At 62.7% G+C, this 23,485-nt stretch overlaps 2 protein-coding genes across 3 annotated transcripts; one reads left to right on the top strand and one right to left on the bottom strand.

Moving 5' to 3' along the window:
- Positions 1-531: 531 nt before the first annotated feature.
- On the bottom strand, positions 532-3,701 carry LOC102448041 (chemerin-like receptor 1). Its single transcript, XM_075908231.1, has 2 exons — positions 3,507-3,701; positions 532-1,669 (listed from the first exon to the last, which is right to left on the bottom strand). Exon 2 carries the CDS (start codon positions 1,654-1,656, stop codon positions 532-534), a length of 1,125 nt encoding a protein of 374 aa, XP_075764346.1. The 5' UTR covers positions 1,657-1,669; positions 3,507-3,701.
- A 7,221-nt stretch (positions 3,702-10,922) lies between these two features.
- Positions 10,923-16,821, top strand: HAS1 (hyaluronan synthase 1). 2 transcript variants are annotated; one of them, XM_075907593.1, is made up of 5 exons: positions 10,923-11,077; positions 11,825-12,525; positions 13,328-13,553; positions 14,074-14,206; positions 14,903-16,821. In XM_075907593.1, the coding sequence occupies exons 2-5, from the start codon at positions 11,827-11,829 to the stop codon at positions 15,576-15,578; spliced, it is 1,734 nt and encodes a 577-aa protein (XP_075763708.1). In that variant the 5' UTR covers positions 10,923-11,077; positions 11,825-11,826; the 3' UTR covers positions 15,579-16,821. The 2 variants fall into 2 exon arrangements, with proteins under 2 accessions (XP_075763708.1, XP_014435323.2); XM_014579837.2 differs by lacking the exon at positions 10,923-11,077 and having other exon boundaries at positions 11,095-12,525.
- The last annotated feature ends 6,664 nt before the right edge of the window (positions 16,822-23,485 follow it).

Raw genomic sequence — 23,485 nt, 5'->3', positions numbered from 1 at the left:
CCTTAACTTCAGTTCAGGGTCCACTCAGTGTGAGCACGCTATTTTGAAATAGCAAAATGCTATTTCAAAATAGTTTTTGTGTATAGATGCGTTATTTCGAATTAGCTTAATTTGAATTAACTATTTCGAATTAAGTTAATTCGAAATAGCACTGTAGTGTAGACATACCCTTAAGGTATGTCTACACTAGCCCCCTAGTTCGAACTAGGCTGGCTAATGTAGTCATTAGAACTTGCAAATGAAGCCCAGGATTTAAATATCCCGGGCTTCATTTGCATGTTCCCAAGCGGGCACCATTTTTAAACCCCCTTAGTTCGAACTGACTGCCCACGGATACGTGCGGCACTCAGAAGTTAATCCGAATTAAATCCTGTTACACCTCATTGCAGTTAAATACGGATTTAAAAATGGCGCTCACCTGGGAACATGCAAATGAAGCCCGGGATATTTATATCCCGGGCTTCATTTGCAAGTTTGAATGCCTACATTAACCACCCTAGTTCGAAGTAGGGGGCTAGTGTAGACATACCCTTAGAGAGGAATGGCCCTGTGGCCCTTTGCCCCTGAGCCAGCCGACCCCCTCTCCAGCAGGTGCCACTGGGTCTCGGCGCTGGCCTTGCCCTTGCCAACGGGGGGAGGGGGCTGGCCGGAGACCTCGCTGAAGGCGCTCTCGAAGGCCGACAGCACCGAGCTCCGGAGCTTCTCCCGGAAATCCCGGCCCACGAAGACATAGAGGAGGGGGTTGAGGCAGCTGTTGAGATAGGCCAGGCCGGAGGCCAGCGGGATCCCCACCGCCAGCAGCGACTGGAACGGGGGCACCGTTGCCGGGCCTGACACCTCCAGGAAGGAGAAGACGTGGTAGGGGAGCCAGCAAAGGAAGAATGCCGCCACCACGGCCACCATGATCTTGTAGGGCCTGCCGGAGCGGGTCAGCCGGTTCCGCCTCAGCTTGGCCCCAATGCCCACGTAGCAGGCGAGGATGATGGCGAACGGCACCAGGAAGCCCGCTAGAAAGCGGGTCAGCACCATGGCCCGGTGCCGGCGCTCCCTCAGCCCAGGCGGCTCCTCCTGCTGGAAGCCATAGGACAGGGCGTAGTTGTTGTAGCAGTGGGTGGTGTTCTCCTGAAAGGGGGAGCTCCTAGTGTCCCGGAAAACCATATACGGGCCGCTGAGAGCCAGGGCCGCCAGCCACGCAGCCCCGGCCAACAGGGAGGCCAGCCGGGGCGAGCGGTGGTTCTGGGCCCAGACGGGCCAGGCCACGGTGACGCAGCGGTCGGCGCTGATGAGGGTGAGGAGGAAGACGCTGGCGAACATGTTGAGGAAGGCCACGGCCGTGTTGATCTTGCACAGGGCCCGCCCAAAGGGCCAGTGGAAGCCCAGGGCTACGTAGGCCACGCTGAGGGGGAGGAAGAAGGTGAAGATGAAGTCGGCCACGGCCAGGTTGAGGTACCAGATGGCGTTGACGGTTCTCCTCATCCGGAAGCCGGTGATGAAGATGACCAGCCCGTTGCCCGTCACCCCCAGCAGGAAGGCGATGGAGTAGATCACCATGGAGACCACGTGCACGGCACCGTGCAGCCAGGAGCCGGCCTCCAAGCCGCCCTCGTCCTCGTAGTCGCCGTCGTAGTCGTAGGGGGAGGAGGCGTTGTCAGCCATGCTGAGGGAGGCGCTGCGGGAAAGAAGCCCTGAGGAGAAAGCCCCATGCCCCATTCCCCGTCCCCTGAGCCCGCCACTCCCCACCAGGGGGCAGCATGGGAGCCAGCGCCCCCTAGAGGGGACAGGCCCCTGCCCCATTCCCCACTCACCCTGCCCCTCTAAGTCAACCAGGATGTGGGGGTGCAGGAGTCAAGGCAGGAGTTAGAGGGCTCTGGGCAAGAGCCGGGAGGGGGTGCAGGAGTGAAAGCACAGGGTGTGGGGATTCAGGGTGGGGGAGACGGAGCAGGGGTGGGAGGGTTCAGGGCAGGGCTGGGAGGGGGTACAAGAGAGACAGCAGGGGGTGTGGGGCTCAGGGCAGACAGAGCAGGGGTGGGAGGGCTCAGGGCGGGGGTGGGGGGACATGGAGCAGAGGTGGCAGGGGGTGCAGGAGGGAGAGCAGGGGTGGGAGGAGACGGAGCAAGGGTGGGAGAGTTCAAGGTAGGGGGAGACGGAGCAGGGGTGGGAGGGCTCAGGGCGGTGGGTGGGGGGAGACGGAGCAGGGGTGGGAGGGCTCAGGGCGGGGGTGGGGGGAGACAGAGCAGGGGTGGGAGGGCTCAGGGCGGGGGTGGGGGAAACGGAACAGGGGTGGGAGGGCTCAGGGCGGGGGTGGGGGAGACGGAGCAGGGGTGGAAGGGCTCAGGGCAGGGGGGGAGACGGAGCAGGGGTGGGGGGGCAGGAGGGAGAGCCAAGCCCGCTGGGCGACCACCTCCAAGCGGCCCTCTGCCAGCCCCAGCCATGGTGCCAAGTCCCCGCGGTGACTGGCTGGATGAGGAGAATCCTGAGGTCGCGCAGCTTCCCCCGGAGCCAGGATGTGGGCGGCTGGGCCGGGAACACCGTGGCCATGTGGGACGGGCCCCACCAACCCTCCCCCCCCCTCAGGCTCTCCCCTGCTCAGTGCAGTGGGAGACACCCCCCCCCCCAGATGCCCGGTTCCTGCCGACTGCCAGGGCTTCCCCTGAGCCCCCATCTCCTCTGTGCGCCTGCGGGCCAGGGCCAGGAGTCCCGGGTTCTCGGCCCAGCTGGGGAGGAGAGTGGGGTCTAAAGGGGTTGGGAGCTAGGACGCCTGGGCTCTCTCCTTAGCTCTGGGAGAGGAGTGGGGGCTAGTGGTTAGAGCAGGGTGTGTGGGAGCCAGGCCTTGTATCTGCCCATCCCCATGCACCCCTCTGTGCTGCACCAAATAACAGACGGGCAGGAGCAGCGATGAGCTAGGATGGGGGGGGGGGTGTCTGGGACAGATGCACAGTGAGTGTGGGGAATGGGGGTGTGGGGACAGGATGCATCTGGGAATAGATAGTGAGCAGGAGGGATGACGGGGTTCCTACAGAGGAGGGTGTGGGGAGATGGAGAGATACGTGGGTGTCGGGGGACAGCTAGGATGAATGGGGGGATGGATAGATAGGGACAGGCAGTGACTGGGGGACAGAGAAGGGATGTGGGGGGCAGATAAATCCAGGGGGTGTCAGGGGACAGACAGAGAGGGGTCTGGGGGATATATCAGGGAACAGAGAGGAAGTAGAGGAGGATAGATAGAGGGGCCTGGGGGCATAGATCCAGGCAGTGTCAGGGGACAGAGAGGGGTCGGGGGATAGATCCAGAGGACATGGGGGGACAGATTGTGGGGGGATAGATCGGGGGGGGAGTTGGGGATGGAAAGGGGTCTAGGAGGATCCATGCCAGGGTGCGAGGACAAATAGGGAAGGGGATGGGATCCAACCCGGGACGCGGGGATGGAGGGGGAGGGGGAGGGGGGACATGCCGGGGTTCAGGGACAGACAGGGAGAGGGAGGGGGACAGCCCGGCGGGTCTCTTACCTTGTCTCTGAGTCTCCTCGGCCGGCTCAGCGCGTCTCTGCCGGTGCCCCGAGGCTGCAAAGAGCCTGGTGCTTCTGGGAGGTGCCAGAAAGGGGGAGGCTGGTGCTGGGAGCAGCCCTGCCCCCCACCCCACTCTCTGTCCTGGCACCCGGCTGCCCTGGGAGTGAGGGGCTGTGTTTGGGGAGTTATGGGGTGTTGTTGGGGGAGTTATGGGGTGTTGTTGGAGGGCTGTGTTTGGGGAGTTATGGGGTGTTGTTGGGGGAGTTATGGGGTGTTGTTGGGGGGCTGTGTGTGGGGAGTTCTGGGGTGTTGTTGGGGGGCTGTGTTTGGGGAGTTATGGGGTGTTGTTGGGGGGCTGTTGTTGGGGGGCTGTGTTTGGGGAGTTATGGGGTGTTGTTGGGGGGCTGTGTTTGGGGAGTTATGGGGTGTTGTTGGGGGGCTGTTGTTGGGGGGCTGTGTTTGGGGAGTTATGGGGTGTTGTTGGGGGGCTGTGTTTGGGGAGTTATGGGGTGTTGTTGGGGGGCTGTTGTTGGGGGCTGTGTTTGGGGAGTTATGGGGTGTTGTTGGGGGGCTGTGTTTGGGGAGTTATGGGGTGTTGTTGGGGGGCTGTGTTTGGGGGAGGTGCTCATGTCTGTGTCCATCAGTCTGTCAGTCACCCCCCCAGCCTGCAGGTTCCCACAGGGACAATTCGATCCAGACTCTGACTCACCTGCCCCCCCCCCCCCCACTGCGGGGGGTTGGATAGCTCCCCACAAAGTGACTCAGGCCTTCCCAAACCACGGCTATGGCAATACCCCCTCGCCCGCCACACTGAGTGCCCCTCACTCCAGACCCACAGTTCTGCCGGTGCCCCTCGCTCCCGACCCGCAGCCCCTGCCCCCCCCCCCCAGCCCTGTGTCCTTAACCTGGTGGTGGCGCAATCTAATAGCTGCTGCCCTCAGACCACATCCTGGCCCCAAGGGGTGATGGGGACTGGCCCAGCCCTGCCTCTGCCCGTGGAAACACAAACAGTCGCTAGCAAAGCCCCAAGCCAGGACAACAACCCAGCTAGACACCAATAGCGAGGTAGCCGTGTTGGGCAAACAAGCAGTCACGTAGCACTTTAAAGACTAACCAGATGGTTTATTAGGTGATGAGCTTTTGCATCTGAGGAAGTGGGTCTGGCCCACGGAAGCTCATCACCTAATAAACCATCTTGTTAGTTTGTAAAGTGCTACATGGCTGCTTTTTTTGGTCAGCTAGAAACCAGTGAGTCAGGGCAGTTCCCAGCTGCCCGGTGGCAGGGAAACGCGGGAGCCTCTGGCAGGGCCAGAGCCCAGGCCGGCCGGACGCAGGGGAGGGGTTCCCAGCGGGGCCAGACCTGCGGGACGGGACGTCCCCTCCAGGTGCAGCCCCGGGGCAACACTGCTGGGACCCTGTGACCGGATCCTGGGCCCACAGTTCCAGGAGGACGTTGGTCAGGTGGGGAGGCAGGGAGAAGAGCAAGAGGAGGATGAAAAGGTCAGAAACCTGCCTCGGAGCCAGACACTCCGGCCCTCCGGCTCCATCGCACCCTGGTTCCCAAACTGTTTTCATCCGCCAGGACCAGAGCTTGGTGAGGGGAGAGTGGCGCCCGTCTGCCTGGCCCAAACAACTAACGGGGCTCCCATGGGGCAGGGGAAGGCCTAACGCAGCCCAGCCTGGCGTGAGACACATTCAGGCAGGAGATAAGGTGACCCCAAGGGGGGATGAATCGGGGGGCAGCAGCCTCATGCACTTGGGGGAGTCTCGGCCCCTCCCCTTGCCCAGCAATTTTTTAAGCAATATGGTTCAGTTAATGGGGGGAAAGAAACATCGGGGGGGGGGTCAGATCATGAATTTGGGGGGCAGTTTGATTTGTCGGCTGGATTCGAGACAGGAAAAATTGTTGGAAGTATCCAAAGTATTTAGAGAGAGAGAGAGAGAGAGAGAGAGCGTGTCCCTGTGCCACCTGCTGGAGGGGACGGGCTCTATTGTCGGTGTCGCTCCACCGCCCTCTGGTGGACAGGATGAGCCCTTCTGTGTGTGTCACTATCCAACCCGCTAGTCACATGTGGCTGTTTGGCCAGGTGAGTGTGGCTACTTCGCCATAGGGGTCCTTCCGAGCAGGTTGGACACCAGGGCTCTATTGTGTGTCTGTGTGTTCGTGACTTCCTGTGTGTTGCTATGTCCAGGGTGTATCTGTCACTATATATAGTATAGTAATAGAAATGTAGCCGTGTTAGTCTGGTGTAGCTGAAGCAAAATGCAGGACTATGTAGCATTTTAGAAACCATCTTGTTAGTGTTTAAAGTGCTACATAGTCTTATATATAGTATGTGTGTGTCAGTCCTGTGTGTGTGTCTGTTATTATAAACTCTCTGTGTGTGTTTTGCTATACAATGTGTGTGTGTGTGTATGTGTTGCTTACACTGTGTGTGTTGTTCTACAGTGTGTGTATCTGTGTCGCTATACAGTGTGTGTGTGGTGCCTGTTATACACTGTGTGTGTCTGTATTGTTATAAACTGTGTGTGTGGCTATACAGTGTGTATGCCTGTATTGTTATACACTGTGTGTGTATTTGTGTATGTGTTGCTATACACTGTGTGCTGTTATACAGTGTGTATGCCTGTCCCTGCTCTCTGTGTGTGTGTGTCAGTGGGTCTCTACAGCCCCATGGCTCCCCTGCCCAGCTATCAGAGCCCGTAGGACCCTAGCCTCCAGCAGGCTCCAGGCTGAGCTGTGTGTGTCCCCCAGGCAGGGGCGGATATAGGGCAGGGTGAGCGGGGCGGCCGCCCCGGGACCTGTGCTTCAAGAAGCCCTGCGCATGCGCCGTGGCAAAGGGGGGGCCCCCGCGAAATTGTGCTGCCTTGGGCCCCGCAAAATCCTCATCGGCCCCTGCCCCCAGGCCCGGCGGCAGCCGCTGTCCAGCCCCAGGGGACACAGGCCAGAGCAGTGGCTGTGGCAGGAAGGGCTGGGGGAGGATGTGGCTGCCCCTGACCCTAGCGCGGTCTGGGACCAGGGGGAGGGAGCCCCGGAGGCTGCCTGTAGCAGACACAGCGCCAAGGCCACGGCCCAGTCAGCACATGGACAGCCGCAGCCTCTGCCCCCTTCCTCTGCGCTGACCTCAGCCCCGCTGGGAGCATACCACCCGCTCCCCTGCCGGGCCGGGGCGAGAACCCAGGAGTCCTGGGTCTCTGCCAGCCCCCCCGATGGACGCCAGCCTACACCGCACGCGGCTGGGACAGCGTGTGCAGAGTGCAATGCACAATGTCCCCAGCAGGTGGCGCCTAAACCGTTCCAGCGCCTGCAGGATCTATCCTAGACTTTGAGAGGGGAGCAGGGTCTAGTGGTCAGAGCAGGGGGGCTGGGATCCAGAACTCCTAGGTTCTCTCCAAGGCTTTGAGAGGGGAGTGGGGTCCAATGGTTAGTGGGGTGGGGGGGAGCTGGACCCAGGCTCCTATGTTCTCTGCCCATTTTGGGGAAGAAGGGGGAGGTCTAATAGTTAGGGGGAGCCAGGACTCGTGGGTTCTATCCCAGGCTCTGGGAGGGGAGCCGGGACTAGTGGTCACAGAGCGGGGGGCTGACCCATCCCTGCGGCTCCTGCTCTGTGTCAGCGGCGGGCGGGCGGCCCCTGGGGACGGGTGTTGCAGGGCGGAGGTTCCCAGGCAGCTGGAGAGGAAATGTCAGTTCCTTGAGCCACGGGCTGATTAGCGCCGAGGCAGGGACTGTTTGGCTGATGGTACCCTGCTGCCATGGCAACGCGGCCCGCCTCTGACTGCTAGTCTCTGCTCCTCCCAGCACCCAGGAGCGAACCCGGGAGCCCGGGCTCCACCCCGCAGCCCCTCAGACACCGCGCCAGCCCCTGGCTTCCCCTATTGCCCAATGGCCAGGCTGGCCTGAGTCAGCCCCTTCTGCGGAGCACATGCCGGGAAAGCCCTGCCACTGGGCCAGACAGGCTGCCCTGGCTGGAGATGCTGGTGGGGAGGTCGCTGCGGGGCCCCGAACCAACCTGCAGCCCCCCAGGCTTCACTACTCCTTGAAGAGGCGCCATCGCCCCCTTTGTGTCCAGGGGCAGGGAGTTCCACAGGGCAACCCACTGAGCGCTCAGGGGCTGGCCCAATGGATCTGGCTGCCACTGCTAATGCCTGGGCGGGGAGTCCCACAGGTTAACCCGGGGCAGGGAGTCCCACAGGTTAACTCCCTGATGCCCCGTGGCAGGGGGTCCCCCCTGTTCCTGGCGTGTCCCTGGAAGGCCATGCTCACTAAGCATCCCATGGCTTCAGGGCACTGATTCCCAGGCTGGGGTGGGGCAGGCACATGATGTCAAAGCTGATGGGGACAGCAAAGCTAAGCTGCCGACTCAGGGATCCTGGAACCGGCAGCAGACGGGACCGTGGGCGGGGGAGCTAGTGGGGCGGGGGAGGGGTTGTGTTATGGGGGGGTGGGGCAGTCAAGGGGAGGAGGGTCGCGGGGGGGGGCAGGCAGGGGCTGAGAAGTGCGCTTACTGGGGCAGGGGGCTGCGGGGATTGGAGGGCAGAGGAGGGTCTGGGGCAGAGGTTAGGGAGAGGCTGGAGTTGGGGTGGGGGGACAAGGCAGGGGGCTGGGAGGGAGCGGGTGGCAACTGGGGGTCTCAGGACAGAGATCCAGCCCCTAGGCCGGCAGGGCTCCCGACCGGGGCCATCGGGTGCTGCAGCCGCAGGTGCCCAGCCGGGTCACACGGGCATGTTCTGGGGCACAGCCCCTGGGAGAGGCAGAGCCGAGGGCAGGACACCTGGGACCCTCCCATTCCCGTGCCCCACGGAAAGGGGGCAGGCGGGTCCAGCTGTCCTGGGCAGGGCCGGAGCCGGGGTAGAGAGATTCCTGGCTGGGAGGCGGGTGAGCCCGGCTGGCACCTGAGTCCCAGCTCGGGGGGGGGGGGGGGGGGGGGGACGGTCCCTGCAGGAACCGGGGCTGAGACCCAGCAAACTCCAGGCGCACATGGGGCCCCTGGACCCGCCGCTCCAGAGCCAACTTGCCCCCTTCCCACGGCGCATGCCCAGGCCTGTGTCCCGCTCCCCGCACGTGGGGGAGGGGGAGCAATCCAGCGGTTTTCCCCAGGAACTGAGCCCAGCCCCAAACCGCGCCAGGAATGCCAAGAGCCTGATCCACAGGCCACACCTGGACCACTTCCTGCCCCAAAGCGCCCCCCCCCCCCCCGCCAGCTCCCGCTCCCTTCCCCCTCCCCTCCCACGGGGATGGCTCACACAACCCAGCCCCCCTCCTCTCACCTCCTTCCCGCATCTGGCCTCTCGAAAACTTCCCCATGGAGAGTCAGGAGGCACAGCAGGCTGGGGGTGGGGGCTGAAGGGGAGAGGGATGGGGGCAAATCAACACAGTGGAGTGGCCAGATCTGTGGGGCGGGGGCTGGCACAGGCTGGGGGCAGAGAATGGGATCTGTGGGGCGGGGGCTGGCACAGGCTGGGGGCAGAGAGGGGGATCTATGGGGTGGGGGCTGGCACAGGCTGGGGGCAGAGAGGGGAATCTGTGGGGCGGGGGCTGGCACAGGCTGGGGGCAGAGAAGGGGATCTGTGGGGCGGGGGCTTGCACAGGCTGGGGGCAGAGAAGGGGATCTGTGGGGCGGGGGCTGGCACAGGCTGGGGGCAGAGAGGGGGATCTGTGGGGCGGGGGCTGGCACAGGCTGGGGGCAGAGAAGGGGATCTGTGGGGCGGGGGCTGGCACAGGCTGGGGGCAGAGAGGGGGATCTGTGGGGCGGGGGCTGGCACAGGCTGGGGGCAGAGAAGGGGATCTGTGGGGCGGGGGCTGGCACAGGCTGGGGGCAGAGAAGGGGATCTGTGGGGCGGGGGCTGGCACAGGCTGGGGGCAGAGAGGGGGATCTGTGGGGCGGGGGCTGGCACAGGCTGGGGGCAGAGAAGGGGATCTGTGGGGCGGGGGATGGCACAGGCTGGGGGCAGAGAGGGAGATCTGTGGGGCGGGGGCTGGCACAGGTTGGGGGCACAGAGGGGGATCTGTGGGGCGGGGGCTGGCGCAGGCTGGGGGCAGAGAGGGGGATCTGTGGGGCGGGGGCTGGCGCAGGCTGGGGGCAGAGAAGGGGATCTGTGGGGCGGGGGCTTGCACAGGCTGGGGCAGAGAGGGGGATCTGTGGGGCAGGGGCTGGCACAGGTTGGGGGCACAGAGGGGGATCTGTGGGGCGGGGGCTGGCACAGGCTGGGGGCAGAGAGGGGGATCTGTGGGGCGGGGGCTTGCACAGGCTGGGGGCAGAGAAGGGGATCTGTGGGGCGGGGGATGACACAGGCTGGGGGCAGAGGGGGGATCTATGGGGTGGGGGCTGGCACAGGCTGGGGGCAGAGAGGGGGATCTGTGGGGCGGGGGATGACACAGGCTGGGGCAGAGAGGGGGATCTGTGGGGCGGGGGATGGCACAGGCTGGGGCAGAGAGGGGGATCTGTGGGGCGGGGGATGACACAGGCTGGGGCAGAGAGGGGGATCTGTGGGGCAGGGGCTGGCACAGGTTGGGGGCACAGAGGGGGATCTGTGGGGCGGGGGATGACACAGGCTGGGGCAGAGAGGGGGATCTGTGGGGCGGGGGATGACACAGGCTGGGGCAGAGAGGGGGATCTGTGGGGCAGGGGCTGGCACAGGTTGGGGGCACAGAGGGGGATCTGTGGGGCGGGGGATGGCACAGGCTGGGGCAGAGAGGGGGATCTGTGGGGCGGGGGCTGGCACAGGCTGGGGGCAGAGGGGGGGGATCTATGGGGTGGGGGATGGCACAGGCTGGGGCAGAGAAGGGGATCTGTGGGGCGGGGGATGACACAGGCTGGGGGCAGAGGGGGGGGATCTATGGGGTGGGGGCTGGCACAGGCTGGGGCAGAGAGGGGGATCTATGGGGTGGGGGCTGGCACAGGCTGGGGCAGAGAGGGGGATCTGTGGGGCGGGGCTGGCACAGGCCAGGAGACGTGGGAGGGACTGAGATGAAGGTCATGGCACGGCCATGGGGAAGTGGGGCAGGGGGGCGGGGGCGCCTCATTGCTCACGTCCCATCTATTTTTGTTTTTGCCTCCCTGACAACCGGCTTGTCTGGGGCAGGAGCAGGGAGGGTCCCAGCGTCAGCCCCTTGGCTGCGGGTCGGGAGTGAGGGGCGTGGGGGGGGGGGACTCCCTGGTGCTCCCCGCCACCCACCCCCTGCCTGGTTACCCCCCCCCCCCCCCAGACTGGCACGGGGGGGGAGGGGTTGCTCGCTGGGCTGCCCCAGCTCCCGGACACTCCCGGAGTCCCAGCAACTCCCCCCCCCCCAGTACCTGCCCGCCACGCCCCCCCCCCCCCACTCCCCCGCATTCCAGCCCTGCGGACGCTCCCAGCCCGGGGCGCTGCCGGTAAATGCCCGGGGGGGGGGAGGAGGCAGAGGGCGTGGGACTCCGGGGGGCGGGGGTTCGGTCCCTCTGACTGACGCACAGGAAGGGTTCCCCCCTCCCGCTCCCGCCCTCTCTGAGCCCTTCCCTGAGGCTAAAAACTCCCCCAGCTGCAGTAAGGGAGCCAGAACTGACCGCCCCGGCAGCGACAGCGAGCGGCACCAGGTGAGGGCAGTGGGGTGCAGTGGTTACAGCCGGGGGGGTGCAGGGGTTGGGAGCTAGGACTCCTGGGTTCTCTCCTCGGCTCTGGGAAGGCAGTGGGGTCTCGTGGTTAGAGCAGGGGGTAGGGGCTGGCTGCCAGGACTCTTGGGTTCTCTCCTCAGCCAGAAGACAGCGAGGTCTAGTGGTTAGAGCAGAGAGTGGGAACAGGCTGCCAGGACTCCTGGGTTCTCTCCTCAGCCAGAAGACAGCGAGGTCTAGTGGTTAGAGCAGAGAGTGGGAACAGGCTGCCAGGACTCCTGGGTTCTCTCCCCAGCCAGAAGGCAGTGGGGTCTAGTGGTTAGAGCATAGAGCGGGAGCAGTCTGCCAGGACTCCTGGGTTCTTTCCCTAGCTCTGGGAAGGTAGTGAGGTTTAGTGGTTAGAGCAGGGGGGTAGGAGCCGGCTGCCAGGACTCCTGGGTCACCTCCCCAGGTCTGGGAAGGCAGTGGTGTGTAGAGGTTAGAGCAGAGGGTGGGGGCTGGTGTTGGCAGGTGGGAGGTGAAATTTGTGTGCACGGTTTACTGATCCATTATTTTCGGGTGCCAGTGGCCATCTTCTCGATTCCTCCTTCCCACCCGTGTAATCCCTCTTGTGCCCCTCAGCCCCTGCCACCTCGGGCTGTCCCATGGGGAGAACCCCCACCCCATCCCCAAGCCCTGGGGGTCCAGCCCAACCTGCCCAGCCGCCTCTCACCCCAGGCCCGTCCCTTGCAGGCATGGACCCCAGAAAAGTGCCGAAATTCCTCCTCTCCGCCGGGCGCCGTGTCCTCACCGTGGCCTTTGCCCTGCTGGTGCTGGGGGTGCTGACATGGGCCTATGTGGCCGGGGTGCAGCTGGTGGCCGACCGGGACCACATCATGGCCTTCGGCCTCTACGGAGCCTTCCTCGCCGCCCACCTGCTGCTCCAGAGCTTCTTCGCCCTGCGGGAGCACCAGCGCATGCGGGGCCAGACGCTGACCTGCAGCTACACCCGGACGGTGGCCTTGACCATCTCGGCCTACCAGGAGGACCCGGCCTACCTGCGGCAGTGCCTGGAGTCGGTGCGAGCCGCCCTGTACCCCTCCGACAAGCTGCGCGTCATCATGGTGATCGACGGCAACAGCCCCGACGACCGCTACATGCTGGACATGTTCCGGGAGGTCTTCGCCGGCGAGGCCGTGGGCACCTACGTGTGGGAGCACAACTACCACCAGCCGCCCCCGCTGCCGGCCGCCCCGGGGGGCAGCAGCCAGGGGCCCGGCGGGGAGGAGCCCGGGCGCTACGCCGAGGTGGAGATGGTGGACCCGGGCCAGCTGGTGGTGGAGGAGCTGGTCCGCTCCCGGCGCTGCGTCTGCATCATGCAGCGCTGGGGCGGCAAGCGGGAGGTGATGTACACGGCCTTCCGGGCCCTGGGCAACTCGGTGGACTATGTCCAGGTAGGAGCTTAGAGCTGGGGAGCTCACCCTGACCCTGACCCTAACCCTGCCCCCCCATGGCTGGGCCCCCTAGTGTCACGCTAGGGCATTGGGGCCAGCCTTGCCTGCCTGCCTGGGGGGGCCCCTTTCTCCCCCCACAGAACAGCGCCCCCTAGTGCCACCCTGGGGCATTGGGGCCAACCCTGCCTGCCTGCCTGCCTGGGGGGGCCCCTTTCTCCCCCCACAGAACAGCGCTCCCTAGTGCCACCCTGGGGCATTGGGGCCAACCCTGCCTGCCTGCCTGCCTGTGGGGGGGGAGAACCTCCTTCTTCCCCCCACAGCACAGCACCCCCTAGTGACGCTCTGGGGTATTGGAGCCTGCCTGCCTGGGGGGGAGCTCCCTTCTTCCCCCCACAGCACAGCACCCCCTAGTGCCATCCTGGGGCTTTGGGGCCAGACCTGCCTGTCAGGGGAGAGCCCCCTCCCTGCACCCCACAGCACAGCACCCCCTAGTGCCATCCTGGGGCATTGGGGCCAGACCTGCCTGTCAGGGGAGAGCCCCCTCCCTGCCCCCACATAGCACAGTGCCTCCTAGTTCCGCCCTGGGGTATTGGGGCCAGCTGTGCCTGCCAGGGGAGCCGCCTGCCCCCACAGCACGGTGCCACCTAGTGCCATCCTGGGGCATCTGAGGAGAGGCATCAACTTGTCCCCCACAGCACAGCGCCCCCTAGTGCTGCCCTGGGGCATTGGGACCAGTGCTCCCTGCAGCACAGCACCCCCTGGAGGGCTCAGCAGGTAACCTCCCCCCCTTGGCTGCCCCCAGGTGTGCGACTCCGACACCAAGCTGGACCCCAGGGCCACGGTGGAGCTGGTGAAGGTTCTGGAGGCCGACGAGCGCTACGGGGCCGTGGGGGGCGACGTGCGGATCCTCAACATCTCCGACTCCTTCATCAGCTTCATGAGCAGCCTGCGCTACTGGATGGCCTTCAACGTGGAGCGCGCCTGCCAGTCCTACTTCGACTGCGTCTCCTGCATCAGCGGGCCCCTGGGTGAGCCCCCGGCCCCCTGCTCTGGGTGGGGTGGGGCTGGTGGTTAGACTGAGTGGGAGGGGGTGGGAGTCAGGGCTCCTGGGTTCTCCCCACAGCTCTAGGAAGGGAGTGAGGTCTAGTGGGTAGACACAGGATGGAGGCTGGGAGCCAGGGCTCCTGGGTACTGTCCCTGGCTTTGGAAGTGGAACGATGCCTAATGGTTAGAGCAGGGGACTGGGAGCCAGGGCTCCTGGGTTCCTCCCACAGCTCTAGGAAGGGAGTGAGGTCTAGTGGGTAGACACAGGGTGGAGGCTGGGAGCCAGGGCTCCTGGGTACTGTCCCTGGCTTTGGAAGTGGAACGATGCCTAATGGTTAGAGCAGGGGACTGGGAGCCAGGGCTCCTGGGTTCTCCCCACAGCTCTAGGAAGGGAGTGGGGTCTAGTGGGTAGACACAGGGTGGAGGCTGGGCTGCAGCAGGGGCCCAGAAGGGAGCGCTGGGAATTGGGTCTGTGCTGACCTGGTGCTGCTTGCTGACCTGCAGGCCTGTACCGGAACGACCTCCTGCAGCAGTTCCTGGAGTCCTGGTACAACCAGAAATTCCTGGGCACCCACTGCACCTTTGGCGACGACCGGCACCTCACCAACCGCATGCTGAGCATGGGCTACGCCACCAAGTGAGTGCCTGGCCCGCACCCCTCAGGGCTGTCCCTGGCTCTGGGAGGGGAGTGGAGTCTAGTAGTTAGAGCTGTGGAGGGAGGGGGAGGGGTCTGGAGTCAGGACTCCTGGGTCCTTTCCCTGGTCTGGGATGGGAGTGGGTTCTAGCAGTCGGGGGGGGGGGGGGAGGGAGCTGAGGCCAGGACTCCTTGGTTCTCTCCCTGGCTTTCAGAGGAGAGTGGGGTCTAATGGTTAGAGCAGCAGAAACTGGAGCCTGGACTCCTAGGTTCTCTCCTGGGCTCTGGGATGGGAGTGGGGTCTAGTGGTTAGAGCCAGGAGGGGGCTAGAGCCAGGACCCCTGGGTTCTCTCTCTGGCTCTTGGAGGGGAATGGGGGCTAGTGGTTAGAGCAGCAGCAACTGGAGCCAGGACTCCTAGGTTCTCTCCCAGGCTCTGGGAGGGGAGAGGGGTCTAGTGGTTAGAGCCAGGACTCCTCAGTTCTCTCCCAGGCTCTGGGAGGGAAGTGGGGTCTAGTGGTTAGAGCCAGGACTCCTCGGTTCTCTCCCGGGCTCTGGGAGGGGAGTGGGGTCTAGTGGTTAGAGCCAGGACTCCTCGGTTCTCTCCCAGGCTCTGGGAGGGAAGTGGGGTCTAGTGGTTAGAGCCAGGACTCCTGGCTCCCACCCCAGCCCTCCACTAGCTAAGCGATCCCTCCCCCCAGGTACACGGCCCGCTCCCGCTGCTACTCGGAGACCCCGGCCCAGTTCCTGCGCTGGCTGGCCCAGCAGACCCGCTGGACCAAGTCCTACTTCCGGGAGTGGCTCTACAACTCCCTGTGGTGGCACCGGCACCACCTGTGGATGACCTACGAGGCCGTGGTGGCCGGCGTCTTCCCCTTCTTCGTGACGGCCACCGTGCTGCGCCTCTTCTACGGGGGCAGCCTATGGGACGTGCTGTGGGTGCTGCTGTGCGTGCAGCTGGTGGCCTGCGTCAAGGCGCTGTACGCCTGCTGGCTGCGAGGCAACGCCCGCATGCTCTTCATGAGCCTCTACGCCCTGCTCTACATGGGCGGCTTGCTGCCCGCCAAGTACTTCGCCATCGCCACCATGAACAAGAGCAGCTGGGGCACCTCCGGCCGCAAGAAGCTGGTGGGCAACCTGATGCCCCTGCTGCCCGTCTCCGTCTGGGCGCTGCTGCTCCTGGCCGGGCTGGGGGTCACCATCTACCAGGAGGCCCAGGCCGACTGGGCCAGCCCGGTCAAGCAGGCCGAGCTGGGCTACCTGTTCATCGGGCTGGGCGTCTACCTGGGCTACTGGGCCGGCATGGGGCTGCTCTACTGGGTGTGGATCCGGCGGGCCTGCCGCAAGCGGGCCGGTCACTACCGAGTCCAGGTGTGAGCCCGCAGCCCGGGGTGCCGAGTTCTTCTCCTTCTACCTCCCATCCCCCCCGGACAGCCGGATTAGACGGGGAAGTGATGGCTAGTGGTGAGAGCAGGGGGGCCAGGACTCCACGGATCCATCCCCAGCTCTGGGAGGAAAGTGAGGCCTGATGTTTGGTGAGGGCAGAGTGAATCTGGACTCCTGTGCGCTCTCCCTGGGTCTCGTAGGGGAGCAGGGTCTAATGGTTAGAGCAGGGGGGCTCTGGACCAGGACTCCTGGGTTCTCTCATCTCTAAGGCCAGGTCTACACTACAGAAATCTCCTTCCAGTGGCCGCTGGGCAGGGACCCAGAACTCGGCTGGGTGGGGTGGATTATTCACACCCCGTCAGCACTGAAGCTCTGTCAGCCCAAGACGCAGTTGTTCTCCAACGGCCGTCTTTCCCCTTGTGTCTGGTTAACAGCCAGCTCCAGGCAACGGTCTGACCTCATTTTATTTATTAATGTCACCGTCTGCAGCTCCCACCCCAGTGAGGCTCTTCCGGGACTGTCTGAAGCAGTGTTGAAATGCAGCTGCCTCTGGGGCGGGGGGTGGGGCTGGGACTGGGCGCTGAGACGTAACAAGTTCTCTTGTGGGAGCAGCAGGAGCTGTTCAGCCAGCATGGCACTGAGATGCGGCTGCCTCTAGGTTGAGGCAGCTGTTTATACTGGGATCCCTCAGCTACTGCAGAGATGCAGCTACCTCTGGGGTGGGGCGACTGTTTACAAAGGCTCCCTTGTCCAGCACTGAGATGCGTCCATCTCGGGGGGCGGAGAAGGGCGTCATTGCTGGGCTTTACCCTACGGATGCCTTTCTCTCTGCCAAATGTCTCCCACTGGTCTAAACTCACCTCCTCCAAATCAGAGCTCCCTGCAGGTTTCTGAGGGGATCTCCTTTCACAGCGGCAGTAGGTTTTTATCCTGCGCCGTGCCACTTGGGCCCACAAGGCCGACAAATGTTGCAAACATGACTCCTGTCGCCGTTTGCTTGCACTGAAAAGGTCCCGTCACAGAGTCTGCGGTTGGGATGAAGGTCTGGAGGGGAGAGTCGCTGCTCCTGTTGGGTGGATCCTTTCTCGCCAACAAACCCCAACCCCTCCCCAGCAGGGAAATGAAGGAACATCGTCTATTTATTTGTCTGTAATAATTGCAACGAGCCTTTTCACTGGAGAGATTTTTACTGGCTTTATTTAATAAACGGTGGCAAATAAAAGTTATTTTTTTAAACTACTGTCTCCTCCTGAACTGTCCTTGTGTTAAATTGGATTATTACTGATAAACTGTCGCTTTCTACACCGGGCCCCTTGCCTGCTGCTGAGATGCAACCACCTCTGGGGTGGGGTGCAGAGGCGTCTATCTGAGAAGCTGAGCTTGCTCCCTGCAGCACAGAGCCCCCTAGTGCCACTCTGGGGCACCCAGGCCAGCCCTGGCTGCCAGAGGAGAGCCCTGATCCCACCTCCTGCAGGACAGCGCCCCCTAGTGCCACTCTGGGGCACCCAGGCCAGCCCTGGCTGCCAGAGGAGAGCCCTGATCCCACCTCCTGCAGGACAGCGCCCCCTAGTGCCACGCTGGGGCATCCAGGCCAGCCCTGGCTGCCAGAGGAGAGCCCTGATCCCACCTCCTGCAGCACAGCGCCCCCTAGTGCCACGCTGGGGTATCCAGGCCAGCTCTGGCTACTGGGGAGAGCCCTGCCCCTGCCCCTGCAGCACAGCGCCCCCTAGTGCCACACTGGGGCATCTAGACCAGCCCTGACTGCCAGGGGAGAGCCCTGATCCCACCTCCTGCAGCACAGCACCCCTTAGTGCCACACTGGGGCATCTAGACCAGCTCTGACTGCCAGGGGAGAGCCCTGATCCCACCTCCTGCAGCACAGAACCCCCTAGTGTCACGCTGGGGCATCTAGACCAGCTCTGACTGCCAGGGGAGAGCCCTGATCCCACCTCCTGCAGCACAGAACCCCCTAGTGTCACGCTGGGGCATCTAGACCACCTCTGACTGCCAGGGGAGAGCCCTGATCCCACCTCCTGCAGCACAGAACCCCCTAGTGTCACGCTGGGGCATCGGGGCCAGTATCCTGGGCTCATCCTTTGCACTGTTAAACAGCACTGGTTCAGATCCAAGGGCTCCCTGCTCCTCCCAAGAAGCAGCTGCCCTTCTAGTGTCCAGCCTGGTCTATGCTACAGCCCAAGGTCAACGTGAAGCCCCTTTGGTGGACCTTGCTGCCGATGCAGAGAACTCCCTACGGCCCCACACAAACGCCAGCCCCAGTCAAGGCGCCGGGCATCCGTGAGCCTCAGTAGGTGATGTTGTGTCTTTTTGTCCACACTGCGTCACTCGCGTCGCCTGTTGGCTACCAACTCCTGGCCAGTTTCACAGCCCACCTGTCCCAGGCCCTGGCTCTGGCCGGCTCCTGGAAGCGGCTGTCAGATCCCTGCGGCCCCTAGGTTCAGGGGCAGCCAGGGAGGATTGGCCAGGGACCACAACCACTGGGAGCCACAGAAAACACTGCTGGGAAACCCCTCCCCCACCACCCGATCCCTCCCACCTCAGCCTGGATTCCCCTCTTGCAACCAAACTCCCTCCTGGAGCTGCCACCACACCCCTCCCGCACACCCCAACCCCCTGACAAGCTCTGAGCCCCCTCCTGCATCCCTAACCCCTCGTCCCCAGCCCTTCCCCAGCGCTCACACCCCAAGCTGCAGTCCTCTCTCCTCCCCCACACCCCAGCCTCCTGCCCCAGCCCGGTGAAAGCGAGTGAGGTTGGAGGAAGGAAGCAATGGAGGAGGGGCTGGAACAAGGGGGTGGGGCTTGATGGAAGGGGTGGGGCCTTAGAGGGGTGGTGGCCCCAGGAAAGGGGCTAGACCAAGCCTGGCTGGGATGGTTTTGTAGGGGTTAGTCCTGCTTTGGGCAGGGGATTGGGACTAGATGACCCCCTGTGGTCTCTTCCAACCCAAATCTTCTCTGATTCATTGAGGGTGATGTAATAGGTCACATTTCCGTCACCCTTTCACCATTGTCATTCGCCCTTGCCCCCAATGTCTGCAGGAATCACATTCGGAGAGTGGAGTCTAGAGATACTCCACTTTGGAAGCCCCGGGGGCCACAATGATACTCACAGCACAGGCCGAGGGCCACAACTTAAGTGTGGTTGCATAGACATGCAAATATATATGCAAATATATGCAAATAGCTTCTTTCACTGGTGGGCATGAGTGCAAAGCACTTCCCAAAATGCCTTGGTGCTCCCGGCACAATGCCCTGGTGCTCCCGGCACAATGCCCTGGGGGCTAGAAACCCTGACCCCCTGTTCTAGCCAGTCCGTCCGCTTGCGTCTTGATGCCTCACCAGTGGAGCGTGTTCCCAGTGGGGGCCATGTTCAAAGGATCCCAGCCGTGGGCGGCGTGTAGAGCTCCGTGTAAACCCAAATGGCACCATGGCCACAAACATACAGGCCGTGTGTTGAGTAGCCCTGGGCTAACAAGTACGTGTCTTGTGAGCTTTGAGCACTTCAGCTAGAGCGGAGCATCCTTGTGACAGTAGGGCGTGTGGGGGTGCAGGCACTGGGACTGGGTGTGATTTGGGGGGGCAAGGCATGGGGGGGCAGGGTGAAGCGCTGGGCACGGGACAGAAAGGACCCTAGAGCAGAAAATCCACCCGAGGCACACGATGGTCCAAGGCTGGTCAAGGTTCCATCCGATGAGATGGTGACAACGCGTCACCTTTAACATCTTTATTAATGACCTGGCTGAGGGGATGGATTGCACCTCAGCAAGTTTGCGGATGACACTAAGCTGGAGGGAGAGGTAGCTATGTTGGAGCGTGGAGATAGGGTCCAGAGTGACCTGGACAGATTAGAGGATTGGGCCAAAAGAAATCTGATGAGGTTCAACAAGGACAAGAGCAGAGTTCTGTCCTTGGGATGGAAGAATCCCAAGAATTGTTACAGGCTGGGGACCGACTGCCTGAGGATTCCAGTGGATGAGAAGCTGGATATGAGTCAACAGGATGCCCTTGTAGCCAAGATGGCCAATGGCATATTAGGAGGAGCATTGACTGTGGATCTAGAGATGTAAGTTCTGCTGGTATTAATAAAATGCCATAGTTACCCAATTTCCACCCATATGACAGCACTTTTAATGAGCAATGGCAATCCAGGAATTGAACTACTAAAACACATCTCAACAGAAGACGACTAGATTGACTCTTTTTCTGCTTTGGCTCCCACTCGCGGGACACCAGCGTACGCTCAAACTGCACTTCAGGCTGCAGACGGGCTGTCGGCTGCATGCGGCTGACAGGCCATGTGTTGAGTAGCTCTGCTCCAGAGAGAGGAAGGGGCCGTGCTAGGCAGGTGAATGCATCTCTCCAGTATCAGAGGGTATGTCTACACTACAGTGTTATTTCAAAATATCCAATTTCAAAATAGTTAATTCGAAATAGCTTATTTCAAAATAACGCATCTACACACAAAATGCATTTTGAAATAGCGTTTTTCTGTTTCAAAATAGCGCGTCCACACTGAGTGGACGTTGAATTGCGTTTAAGGCTGGTTGGAACCAGTTCCGGCCGGGCATCAGGTCAGAAGTTATCTTGTGGCCAGGGCGGCCAGCAGGGCACTCTGGGAAGGGCTGGAGGCTCCCTATTTCGAAATAAGTGTCTACACAGCACTTATTTTGAAATAGCAATTTCGAAATTGGCGCTATTCCTCGTGGAATGAGGTTTACCGATTTTGAAATAAGCCCTCCGCTATTTCTAATTAATTTCAAAATAACAGAATGGCTGTGTAGACTCTAGGAAAGTTATTTCGAAATAACTTTGCGGTGTAGACATACCCAGAGAGAACTTGGAGGCGGCGGCAGCGGCAGATGAGAGTTTTCAATGCTGGGATAAATGACTGCTTATGATCTTTTATGGCTTTCCGTGGAAGCCTGTGAGTGTTCTCGCCAATTTCACAACTGGGGGTGGAGAGGGACTGCAGCCCTGAAATTGACCAGAAAGGCTGGTGGGCTCCTGCTATGAACCCCATACCTTGGCCTTTTCCCCTGGGGCGGGTGTAGGGCTCCAGGGAGATCGGGACTGCTACCTGGGCCCTTCATCCTTTCCAGACTCCTGCCAGCCACCCAGGCCCCCGGTGGGGAGCAGAGAGCCGGGACACACTGGGGCACCAGGGGCCAGCCGGTCTCTTGACCCCTCACGGAGGTTGACTGAAGTGTGTGGTGCAGTAATTCCCCGGTATCCCCTCCCAAGCCCTGGCCTCCCTGGTCTGGGCTGTGCCTCTTGCCGGCTGCAGATGAGCTGGGCCTTATTCACCCCAGTTACTCAGCGCCCAGGCTGGGCCGGTGCTGACGGATTAGCGGCGAGACGAAGCCGGGATCAGGCACCCTTCCAGCTCACCCCCACTGCCCCGCACAGCTGGGCTCTGGAAGCAGCTTAAAGACATCTGGCCAGGGCGGGATGCCGGGAAAGTGGGAAATGATCCACCGTCACTGCCTGGATTTGGCAGGGCTGGGGACTGAGCCCTGGGACTTTCCCCTCTGAGGGGGTGCTAGCTCCCATCTGGCTCAGATAGGGGACTGGCTGGCTGGGAGCGGGGGGAATAGGGTATAGGGCCCTGCCCTGCTGGGAGCCACCCCAGAGGGGCTGCTGTTTTGGGCAAGGGGTTCCTATATTAACAGCCCCCACGCGCTACCCCAGAGGCAGTCGCGTCTCAGAGCCAGATGAGGAATCCCTGTATGAACAGTCCCTGTAGCCGACTCCCAAGGCAGCCGCGTCTCAGCACTGGGCGACCCATCCCCAGTGGTTCAAAGAGCCCCCACAGAGCCAGCTGTTTTGTGGCTGAGCTCTTCCCCCTCCCCCCCCCCCCCTGCATCCTCTCCCAGCATCTCTAATTAGCCGTTATCTGCCAGGGCACTGGTCAGTTTCCACCCCACCCAGGCTCACTGGACCCCACAGGACTGGGGCATGGTGGCTGGGAAGGGGTGGAGGGTGCTGAGGGAATGGAAAGAAGGGTGGGAGAGAGGGAGACACCCTGTTGAGCTCAGCCTTGGGTGGGGGATGGTCTGGATGAGACAGACACACACCCACAGCCCCTCCAGCATCACCCAGCACCCACCCCACAGACCTCTGCCCCATTCCCCATCCCCCCAAGCTGGGCTGTCCCCTGCCCCTGTGCCTGATGGCTCTGGCCAGTGGGACCCCAGCTCAGACCTAACAGCTCATGTCACCAAACAGCATCCTTTTGGGTCTGGTCCATGTGAGGTGCCAGCGCCACCTGCTGGGCCCAGGGGAAACGGCAGCCCCATGAAAGAAAAAAATGCCCTGTCCCTTGGTTCTGGGGGGCAGTTCTCAGCTGGGTCCCCTGGGGTCTGCGGGCTCTGCCAGGGGTGCCCCCCTCACCCAGAGATTTTCAGCCTCAGCGACCTCCGTACAAACTCGCACGGCAGGGCTTGTGTCTGACTCGTGGGCCCCCTCCTCAGCTCTGCTGTTACCCCTGACTCCCTCCCACCCCACAGTCCCTGCCAGCCCAGCCCCCCATTCCGCCAGCTCTGCAATGATTCTCCCAGCTGCTCTCCGCAGAAAGGGGATAACAGGCCCCAGACAGCCTGGGGTCACGGTCTTTGATCAGAGCAGCCCAGCGCCCTCCGACCATCCCCTGCCCGGCGGGGCAGGTCAGTCAGGAAGAAGCAGCTGGGGCAGGGCAGGGTCCCTGCACCCCACCCAAGAGGTGGGCGCCTCTCCGCACCGGGCGCAGTTCCCCTGTCGAAGCAGACCCTGGGCCCCACATCAGAGGTCACTTTCGCTCTGCAGGGGTGCCCAGGGTGCTGTGCAAGCCAGGATGTGAGGGTGAGAAAGCCCAGAGGAACAGCTCGATCTCAGGCCCGCAGACACCGTGCCAGGCCAGGTTCCCAGCCATGGGCGCAGGCTGGATGTCAAACTCTCTGGCTCCCAGACCAGGGCTCATTCCTCCAGCAGGGGGCAGCGCGCACACGCACACCCCTCTCTGTCTCTACCATCACCCCCCATTCAGAGCTGCAGGAGCCGGGGGAGAACACTCAGGGGGGACAGATTGGTGTGAATCCCCTAGCAAAGCGGGCTGGGAGCGGGGATGCCTGGGTCCTCTCCCTGGCTTTGGGAGGGGAGTGGGTTCTAGTGGTTAGAGCAGGGGCTGGGAGCAGAGCAGCTCTGGGAAAGGGACCGGGAATCCAGATTGTGCAGGAGGGCGGGTGATGAGAAACCAAGACATTAAATGTCCTCGCACGACCCTAAAATGTGCTGGCAGCATAAATTCTGTGACAGGACATCTTGGGCCTGCTCGGGCAGGGGGAGGGCGTCTCTGGCTAGGAGGCAGCTACTAACCTGTGGGGGGGGGAGGGGGTCAGTTAATGGCCAGAGACAGAGAAATGACAGACCAGAGACCTTCCTGCCCCCCACGAGGAAGAACCCCCCCCCCCCGGGAAAGGCGAGATTGGCTCCCAATAGGAAAATCCCCCCCAGTGGCTCCCACATCCTGCCCCCTGCAGCCTGGTACCCCCTAGTTACACCCCTCCCCAACACCCCCTCCTGATCCCCACCCTGTCCCCTGCTGTCCAGCGACCCCCACTGACCCCTCACTTTGTCCCCTGCAGTACAGTGCCTCCCACTGACCCCCACTCCGCCCCCTGCTACACAGCGCCCCCCACTGACTCCTACTCTGTCCCCTGCAGCACAGCGCCCCCCACTGACCTCCACCCCGCCCCTGCACCCCAGCACCCCCCACTGACCCCCACCCCGCCCCTGCACCCCAGCGTCCCCTAGGTGGTGACCTGGCCCAGGGACAGGAGCAAGGTGAGCTCAGGAATCTGGCCATCTGATTGGTTACCTATGGAAAGACGGAGCCACCGCAGAGTTTC

The sequence above is a fragment of the Pelodiscus sinensis genome, chromosome 24 (genome assembly GCF_049634645.1).
Source record: "Pelodiscus sinensis isolate JC-2024 chromosome 24, ASM4963464v1, whole genome shotgun sequence".
Taxonomy (NCBI): domain Eukaryota; kingdom Metazoa; phylum Chordata; order Testudines; family Trionychidae; genus Pelodiscus; species Pelodiscus sinensis.
Note: the sequence above shows the minus strand (reverse complement) of the source record. Positions and strands in the feature narration are given on the sequence as shown.

Excerpts from the sequence above, each read along its gene's own strand:
- LOC102448041 (XM_075908231.1), bottom strand. The coding sequence starts at position 1,656 with ATGGCTGACAACGCCTCCTCCCCCTACGACTACGACGGCGACTACGAG.
- HAS1 (XM_014579837.2), top strand. The coding sequence starts at position 11,737 with ATGGGGAGAACCCCCACCCCATCCCCAAGCCCTGGGGGTCCAGCCCAA. Across the intron at positions 13,554-14,073 it reads CTGCATCAGCGGGCCCCTGG|GCCTGTACCGGAACGACCTC; the intron begins GTGAGCCCCCGG and ends GCTGACCTGCAG. Across the intron at positions 14,207-14,902 it reads AGCATGGGCTACGCCACCAA|GTACACGGCCCGCTCCCGCT; the intron begins GTGAGTGCCTGG and ends CCCTCCCCCCAG.